The sequence below is a fragment of the Lactuca virosa genome, chromosome 4 (assembly GCF_052849685.1).
Source record: "Lactuca virosa cultivar CGN04683 chromosome 4, Lactuca_virosa_CGN04683_v6, whole genome shotgun sequence".
NCBI lineage: Eukaryota > Viridiplantae > Streptophyta > Magnoliopsida > Asterales > Asteraceae > Lactuca > Lactuca virosa.
In genome coordinates, this window is record NC_136429.1 from 123,890,168 (window position 1) to 123,899,983 (window position 9,816).

At 32.7% G+C, this 9,816-nt stretch overlaps 1 protein-coding gene across 2 annotated transcripts; it reads right to left on the reverse strand.

Annotated features, from left to right (window-relative positions):
• Window positions 1–25: 25 nt before the first annotated feature.
• Window positions 26–4,692, reverse strand: LOC145107312 (phosphatidate cytidylyltransferase 1-like). Of its 2 annotated transcripts, none has more exons than XM_079044171.1 (12): window positions 4,612–4,692; window positions 3,611–3,680; window positions 3,084–3,337; window positions 2,112–2,263; window positions 1,872–2,013; window positions 1,625–1,781; window positions 1,508–1,555; window positions 1,341–1,415; window positions 730–858; window positions 591–647; window positions 399–482; window positions 26–309 (listed from the first exon to the last, which is right to left on the reverse strand). In XM_079044171.1, exons 2-12 carry the CDS (start codon window positions 3,674–3,676, stop codon window positions 220–222), a joined length of 1,254 nt encoding a protein of 417 aa, XP_078900297.1. In that variant the 5' UTR covers window positions 3,677–3,680; window positions 4,612–4,692; the 3' UTR covers window positions 26–219. The 2 variants fall into 2 exon arrangements, with proteins under 2 accessions (XP_078900297.1, XP_078900298.1); XM_079044172.1 differs by having other exon boundaries at window positions 4,525–4,638.
• Window positions 4,693–9,816: the final 5,124 nt, after the last annotated feature.

Below are 9,816 nucleotides of genomic sequence, written 5' to 3' on the forward strand. Positions count from 1 at the left end.
AGTGTCTTTCTAAGACTAGTTTGGATGATTGAAATTATTATCAAATGTGTAGATTTGAATGCATATAGATTACAAGAGTCGCATGTAATGGTGTTTGAATATTAAGAATAATAATAGATTACAACAAGCTCTCAGTTTTAACCCAACAAAATTAGGTCAAAAGAGCCACAACCACTGTACAATAGTTGTCTAATCTATGATTAAAAAAAAAAAAAAAAATCAGGTTTCACCAAATTGGTGGTCTTTAATGATCTGTCCAAGTTTGGAGTAGAGTTCACGTTGTTCCTCATATGAGAGATTCATTACAATCTGATATAATTAATTCAAAATATTTGTATTAATGAAAATTTTGTGTAACTGAAATTATAATTTATAAACAGAAGTTGGTGTTGGAATACCTGGTCTAAAATCATCCCAAGTGATACGCTTTGAGCAACAATAAATGACTGGTGATATATGTATGCAAACACAGCCATAACCATCTGTAAGTTAAAAAAAACATCAGCAGTAATAATAATGATAATAAGTAACTTTTATAAAATTTATAAACCATTAAAGTACATTGCTATTTCTTGCATTTAATCACTGACCTGGCAGTCCATTCTGTCTGTCATCCCACCATGTCCGGGAATACTATCCCCAAAATCCTACAGAGAAATGATGACATTTAAAAAAAAAAGATAAATAAATATGAATTTGTTATAATGGAAAAGCAAAGGAAACAAATACCTTGATGTTAAAGGCTCTTTTGAAACCACTAGCAAAGAAGCCACCAAAAGGTGCAATTATTGAAGCAAAAAGTCCAAGTCCCAATGCATGCCATTGCACTGGTAGAATTTGCATCTCTTTACATGGAAACTTACCAAAAAAAAAAAAAAAGAGTAAATTACACGAATGGTCCCTATGGTTTGGGGTAATTTGCATGTTTGGTCCCTAACTTATTTTTTTTTAACTCGGAAGGTCCCTACTGTTTGTTTTTGTTGCGTGCTTGGTCCCTGTCTTATCTAAAAAGACTATTTTGCCCTTGATTCTTTAATTTATTTAAATAAGGTGGGGTAGGTAAGGTAAGGTGAGGTGGAAGTGAGGTTGGGGGTGTGTTTATTTAAATAAATTAAAAAATCAAGGGCAAAATAGTTTTTTTAGGTAAGACAGGGACCAAGCACGCAACAAAAACAAACAGCAGGGACCTTCCGAGTTTAAAAAAATAAGTTAGGGACCAAACATGCAAATTACCCCAAACCATAGGGACCATTCGTGTAATTTACAAAATTAAAAAAGTACAATCTCCTAATAAGAAAATAAAAAAAAAAGTAAATTGTTATTTCTTGCATTTAACTTACCCATTCGGGTAACAGAAAATTCTCAGGCTTAAACAAAGGGTCAGGGTCACATTGAAGCCATCCAGTTGACAAGTCCTGCATCAGTTATTATTTTGTCTTTAATTATTATTATTATTATTATTATTATTATTATTATGAGTATGGATGTTAAAATACAAATGAATCACCTTTCTAGGACATGTCAACCATTGGAAGCGTCCAAAAAGATTAGCAAGCTGCAGACAATTAAATATTAAACAAATTTTATAAAAATTGTAAGAATTATATTATATATAATTAATTACCACAAAGGCAGATATGATGGTTGAAACAGATGCCCCAATGAATCCTTCCCAAGTCTTTTTTGGGGATAATTTAATCAATGGAGTTTTTCCAAAAAAGAAACCAAATATGTAAGCAGCAATATCATTAATCACAATCAGTGATGCTGGAAGAAGAAACCTGCATTATTATTATTCAAACATAAGTAGAATTTGACCTTAAACTAAGTGGTGAAAAAAAATATAAATTATAATTGTAAATTTGTAATACCAGAAAATTCCTTCAAAAATGTTGGCAACAGTGAAAGATGATTGAGTGAAAACCACAATAAGGATCATATGAGTCCATGCATATTGCCCAAATTGATACTTGTACATCTTCTTTTTTAGTGAAAGAATAAACCACACAAAACCTAAACCAATGTAAGTCAATTTTCATTGTTATAACTGGATTGATTTTTTAAAATATATTGTTTTAACTAAAAAATATAAAGAAATGACATTGACAAACCTGTTATATACAGGAAATAACAGGTGACCATGTGATATTTGATAAGATTTCCCACAAGTTTATACCAAAACTTGTCAGTTGTAACTGTGTTGACCAACCGTTGACTAAGAATCCGACCATATACAAATAACATTGCTGTGAAGAAAATGTGCCTGAAACAAACATGAAACAACAACTCGTTACAGCTCCATCTCTTGTTTGTGCAAAAGACGTAAATGCCCTTCTCATCCTTATCATTGTAAATAACCCTAGAAAGCTTGTCGAGTCTCATCTGTCCAATCAGGTGAGCTTTCTATGGCTATTTTCGATGATGAGAATGAAAATGGCGTTCATGTCTTTTGCACAAACGAGGAGGGCATTTACGTCTTTTTGCACAAATAGGGCCCAAAAAAATGCTTGTTTGAGCTTTCTACAGCTATTTTCGATGATGAGATGAGGAGGGCATTCACGTCTTTTGAACAAACGAGGAGGGCATTTACGTCTTTTTGCACAAATAAGGCCCAAAAAGATGCTTGTTTTGAGCTTTCTATGACTATTTTCGATGATGAGAATGAAAAGGGCATTCGTGTCTTTTGCACAAACAAGGAGGGCATTTATGTCTTTTTGCACAAACGGGTCCTAAATAGATGCTTGTTTTTGAGCTTTCTATGGTTATTTTCGATAATGAGAATGAAAAGGACATTCACGTCTTTTGCACAAACAAGGAGGACATTTACGTCTTTTTGCACAAACGGGCCCTAAAGAGATGCTTGTTTTGAGCTTAGCTTTCTATGGCTATTTTCGATGATGAGAATGAAAAGGGCATTCACGTCTTTTGCACAAACAAGGAGGGCATATATGTCTTTTTGCACAATCAGGCCCTAAAGAGATGCTTGTTTTGAGCTTTCTATGGCTATTTTCGATAATGAGAATGAAAAGGGCATTCACGTCTTTTGCACAAACAGGGCCTAAAGGGATGCTTGTTGAACTTACCAGTTCAATAGCCTAAATCCTGGAAGCTGTTTTTCTTCATGTGCTTTGATTAATAAATTGAACAACTCTTTTGCCATAAAGATTTGTATTATGACAATCATTGCCCATATATAAAGATGTCCCATGTAGACAACAAATATAAAGCCACCAATCATCCAAATAGTTGAATAAGCACGAACCAACATTGACTTATACTTATTTTGATCTTTTGCCAATAATTTGGTTCCAGTTGTTTGGTCAACATCACCTGGAACCTGATATTCAACATGGAAATGTCATTGATCTGTTATTTCTTTTTGAAAAAGACATGGCTTTCTTTGAATTTGAAGTGATAAAAGTACAAAACTATCCCAATTATGACACTCAAAGGGAAAGAATCTTAAGATATTAGCATATTGCAAAGTTTCTTTATTGAGGTTTTAAAGATATTCATGTATAGCTATATGATAGCTTAAGAAAAAATAGTTGAGTATATATGTTTGAAATATATTTCACAAAGATTATAAAAGATTTCATTAACTATTTACCTCATTTGAACCTTTACGACGCCGAACATGTCCAGTATGCATAGTGTTTTCGTTATCTTTTATCATCACTCTACAACAAGAAAATGTACTCAACTTAACTATGAATCAAAATGCAAAATAATAAGTATCTCATAAGATGCAATAATATAATTCTTGTTGCACTTGGAAGATAATAATGTGGATCAATGATACTAGATTACTATCACACAGCAAATGATGACATTGATGAGATCAACTATTTATAGACTTTCAATTGTTTTACTAAACACATAAATGAAGGTCTATGACATTGATTGCTAAATTATGTACTTTAGTCTTTATATCTAGGGTTTCAGAATTCAGATCATTCATATTATTACACAACAGATTGTGATTTATATATGATTCCTAATAGAAGTGAAAACCTTGATCGTTGATTCAGGGGAAGATTTCCTTTTCATAATTATTGTTTATTTCTTTCTCAAGCTTACCTTTTGATTGTTTTACTTTGCATTTGAACAAGGATGAATTCAATTTCACAAACTAATAATATCAATTTCCCAACACATACCTCCCCACTCTAATTTCGCCCATGGATTAAAAGGTACAAGTATGTTCTTCACTCTCTAGACCTCGACTATAACTCCACATGGAATACTCAAAACGCATTACATTACTCAAAAATACTAAACCCTAAGTGCTCGAAATTAGCTACGTTACATTCAGCGTTAGGTTTTTAAATTCAAATCTTCCTATTTCATGTGCATACTACGAAACCTAAAGGATAACTAAATTAATCTCCACATACAGCACAATAGCTTCGATGATATATTCCTTGACGCAAATCATCAGGATACAAACCAAAAAAAAACACAAATTATTCGAATTTTAATGCAATTGCAGAAAAAAAACGAAACAAAACCATTGATACTTACAGCTGAATCTGAGTTAGCGGAAACTGAAAGTAATTTCCGAGAGAGTTGTAAACAATGTGTCAATCTATGTAGCAAGAGAGAGCATACCTGATTAGACGAGAGAGAATAATATGGGTTGAAGTAAAGAGGAGATTCGCTGTACTTAGCTTAATTATTGTGTGCTCCTTCAATTTTTAATATTTATATGTTTTCCAACAAAATGGGATTTTATATGGTTATGCAATAAATTGGATCTTACAAAAATAAATTGGATCTTACAAATAATTTAGGCTTAATGAATAACTATGTTTTTTTCATACATTTATATTTGCCGGTTGAACTTGTTTGTTCTATTCAACTTAAGATAATATAACCGTGATCTTAGGTTAAGTTGATTTGACAAATTACATGACATTATTTTATATTATGTGGCATTAAGTGATATTATGTGGCATTATACACACATTAAGTGGAACATAACTTAATTTAGGGTTGATAAAGAACTAAACCCCCCATTCGCTCCTTCTTCTGTTCCTTTCATTCATCCAGATAACAACGTTGAACGTCGAACACCTACAATCAAACTCCCCTTTCGTTTTTGTAACTGTAATGATGGATGGATTGTCCCTGATAGTCGACGTCCACTATAATGGTGCATTTGGCCCCAACCCCCTTGTATATTCGACCCAGGGCATTTGTACAAGATGTCAACTTCATTGCGATGGTATTTTCAAAGTTCATAACATTCCTTAAAAAGCTTACAAAGACCAGATGCAGGGATGTTTACTACTGTCTTCTACATGAAGGTCGAGCGAAGGGTTAGGGGTAATTCAAAATGAAGGAGAATACAAAGAGTGCCTTGAGGTTGGGAATGGAAGCCATGCAAAAAGAATTAACGTGCACATTGATTAGTATAATGAACCCATATTCGATTGGATTTAGGAGGAGAACCTTGATGAAGATGATTCAGTTATAGAGGATGAAAACCTTGAAGAGGATTCCACATTTTCAAACTCAATTTCACTTGACCATAAAGAGGATGGGTTGTGTCAATCTGGAAACAACTTGATGATCCATTTATGAATGTCCTTTGTCCTAACAAGAAATCAGAAGATGGTTCAAACACAGATGTAATAAGGGAAGAAGTTGATGTGAAGCCAGTGTATCTTGTCTATGATCCAACCCAAAATTGGAAGAAGATGGTTCCTATGTTAGGTATGAAGTTTCTTGACCCTAATGAGCTTAAATGTTTACTAAGTAATTATGTTGTGAAACATGGATACAATTTATGGTATGAAAAAAGTGATAAGAATAGGTTGTTAGCTAAATGTAGCAAAGGTTCAACACACTAATGTCCATTTAGACTATGGGTCACTTGGATGAAGGACGAACATTCTTTTCAAATTAAGTCACTAAAAATAATCACAATTGCTTAAGGTCATTCAAACTTGGATCAATTGTGAGTTATCAGTGGATTGGGAAATATTTTTTGTTAATGAAATATTGGAAAGACCAAAGATGATCTTAAGGAAAATGAATGCCAAAATTTACAAAAAGTTTAATATAATGTTAGTTTGTGGTAGTGTAGAAATGCTAGAAAGTTTTCATTGAGTGATATTGAAGGCACTTTGGTTGAGAATTATGGAAGGTTGTAGGATTATGGTGAAGAAATTAGGATGTCTAACCCACGGTCTATGGTAAGAATAGATGTAGACATCATGACTAACTCAACTACATATTTTTCAATGTACTATGTCTGCTTCAAAGGTGTTAGGGATGGTTGGATTGAGGGATGTAGAAAGGTGATTGGGATAGATGGATGCTTCTTGAAAGGCATTTATAAGGGTGAGCTTCTTATAGCAATAGGTAGAGGTGCAAATAACAACATCTACCATATCACGTGGGTTGTAGTAAATGTTGAGAATAAAGCTACTTGGAAGTGGTTTCTTGACATTCTCATGGATGAAATTGGAGGAGGAAAATGGTGGTAGACTTACCATCATTTCAGATGGACATAAGGTATTAGTTTGTATGCTTTTTTACTTTATAATTGTTTAACATTTAAGTTTACATTTACCAACAAGTTTTAGTTTTACAGGGATTGATATAAGCTGTGAATAAAGGGTTCTAAAAGCATAGCATAGGCAATGTGCACGACAAATCAATGTTAATTTTAAGAAGAGGTTTGATGGTGAACACTACATGGAATTGTTTTGGGTTGTTGTATACAGTACCACTCTACAACAGTTTGAAGGAGCTATGGATGTAATTAAGCAAATAGACCACAATACCTATGATCATCTAACTGAAAGGGAACCAAAATCAAGGTCAACGACTTTCGTTGTAGAAGGGAGGAACTTCGATGCGATGGAAAATTGTGTCTTTGAAAGTTTCAATAGTGCAATCATGGATGCCTGAAAAAAGCCAATCATCACAATGCTAGAAGAAATAAGGGTTTGGGCCATGGAGAGGATGTACAATAAAAGGATCATGGTTAAGGAATGAGATTTGTATATTTTCCCAACAATTAGAAAGGAGAGTGATCATCACCAATTGGAAGTAAGATTTGGTAATGATGCATTTGGTGTGGGTCTAATCAGAAGGGTGTGTAAATGTAAAAGTTGGCAGTTGATAGGTATCCCATGACTGCATGGCTTGGCTACAAATGCATACTTGAATCTTGATGTGGAGGTGCATGCGACACATTATTTTAGCAAACAAAGTTTCATTTCATGCTACACTTATAATGTCCACCCTTTAAATGTGTTGGATTAAGGTGTCTAAGCTCATAACTAAATTGGTATATTCTTGTAATTAAAAAAAAGTCCTTTTAGGTTGCCCTCATAACTAAAAAATAGCTAGGAATGATATTAGGAGAGAAAGGAAATGATATGTTAATATATTATATGATTAATATATTAATTAGAAATAGATAGTTGATTTGACAATTTATTATGTGAATAATAAATTAATATGAGATCACTGGTTAAATGATTGATTTTTTGATTTATATGATTAATAAGTTAATTTTAACTCGATAAGAATTAATTAAGAATTAATCAGATTAATTGGAATTAATTTATAGATTAATTGGAATTAATTAAAGGTGCAAGGGGTGAATTGTAATTGTTCAATAGTTGAACAAAAGAGGCAATTCTAGAACCATACAAAGCATGGATGGTTTTGGGAGCACTTATAGGGTTTCTGGAAGCATCCTGGTTGCAGATAATGAAAGGATTTGAACTGGGGTTAAATCTATTATTCAAATATGGATTTGTTTGCAAGTTACCTAAACTATAAATAGGACTCCTTGGTTTGCAAATTTCGTGCACAAGCTTTCTAAGAGGCTTATGAATGAAATTTCATCTTCCTCCTCACTCTCCTCTTCATTCTAGGGTTTCTAGGGTTTTGGGTGTGAGCCATTAAAGGCATCATAATTTTTGTGCTTGCTTTCTAAAGATCAAGAAGGATTCAAGGAACTGTTTATAATAACAATTCAAAAGGTGTGTAACCCTAACCTATGAATTTCGATTATAACCTAGGGTTCTTTAAGTTTCATAGTATGTTGCTATTAATTATAAAGACGTAGATCCTTAATAGGTTGCATGCACCCTTAATTGTTAAGTGTAATTTATGCACTGTACATGAAATTTTAACCTATGAAACCCATCAGTGGTATCAGAGCCTGATTGTCTTACATTGATTGTGCATGAGATGAATTAAAAAAATCGACAATCTGTTTAGTCACGATGTGAGAGCATGCAGCTCACGACATGAGCTAGGTAGATTAGGGTTTCCCTATTTTTTTCCATTTTTCAAATTTGAAGATTTATTAAATATGGATAATCACCAAATTTAAATTGTTTTAAATCTGAAAAATAATAAATATTATTTAATAGAGATTTGAATTAGAATATTTATTTATTATTTAAATAGTGAATTTAAATATTTAATATTATTTATAATAGAGATTTATAAATTTAAATATTAGCCCCTCATGGTTTATTAATTGTTAAATTGCGTCCTCGCATTTAATTAGAATTAATAATAGACAACTAAATTTAAAGAGTTTTAAATTTACCCCTTGTATTTATACAAATTAGAATTGTATCTATTATATGTATGAGAAAGTTACAATATGTGTCATTGCATGTTTAAATATTGACATTATCAGTCTTGCCATGACTAGGCTCACCCATTCTGATGTAGGGGTTTAAGGAGGTCTCTATGATTCCTAATGAGATCGATTTTTAATATGATTCATGCTTACCACCCTCATCGCCCTATTGCATTTTGAAAATGGAGTTACTGAAAGGGTTTGATATTAATAATGGTCAATCTAATTATATTCTAAATACAAGTATAAAACAAAATCTCGTTTTATTAATAAAATATGAGTTTCATATTATCCATGAAAATTGCACATTCTCTTTATATTATGTTGGTGAAGCTCGTGTGGTTAACCGACATATCAATCTAGAGTATAGTTGAAAATGATATGGAACTCGCGAATCTCAAGTGTAACTTGAGTCGGGGACCATGCGATTTTGCATGGTTAATTCATAATCTATTTAATGTGAATCTTATGTTATCCATAAAAGTTACACGTTCTCTTTATAACTTGTTGATGGAGCTCGTGGGGTTAACCAGCACGTTAATTTGAGAGTATAGGTAGAGAATGACGTGGAACTCGTGAATCTCAAGCGTAACTTGAGTTGGGGACCATGCGATTTTGTATGGTTGATCACCATCTGTTCAATGATACGCGACGACCCCGTCATTGAATTTGAGATGAACATAATATGAGATTAACATGCAATTGATAGTCAATGAATCTCAAAGATCTAGGAATTTCGTGGTGATCGAAATTGGAAAAGGGTTTTGCCTACATAAAAACTTTATGGTGTGTTTACGACATCCCTTTACATATCATGAAGCCAAATATGGATTTTAGCCTTCTAAAATAATTTTATTTAGGGTGATTATTTTCTAAGGATAAGTAAAACAAACTCTAATGGAAATTGATATTGAATGACGTCTATAACCTTATACACTAAAATCTACTGCTATAAAACCTTTGAAAGGATTAGCTATGAGGATGATCAATCTTGTCAAATTCGTAGTTTGGGAATAGTTCTCAGAAATGAAAAGAAAGATCACGCCTTTGATAATGCTCTTCCCGGGGTTACTCTAAACATTGCATTCTAAACTATTCAAAAAGAGCAGTTATCAAGTGTATGTTGTAAACTGACATATTGAAGTAAAATGGAATTTCCTTAAGCTAGAAGTTGACTGGTTAGTCAACTAGCTGAC

Coding starts and splice junctions, on each gene's coding strand:
- LOC145107312 (XM_079044171.1), bottom strand. CDS start 3,676: ATGATAAAAGATAACGAAAACACTATGCATACTGGACATGTTCGGCGT. Junction 859..1,340: donor ATTTTCTGTTACCCGAATGG/GTAAGTTAAATG, acceptor TTTTTTGGTAAG/TTTCCATGTAAAGAGATGCA. Junction 310..398: donor TTGGGATGATTTTAGACCAG/GTATTCCAACAC, acceptor TAATTATATCAG/ATTGTAATGAATCTCTCATA.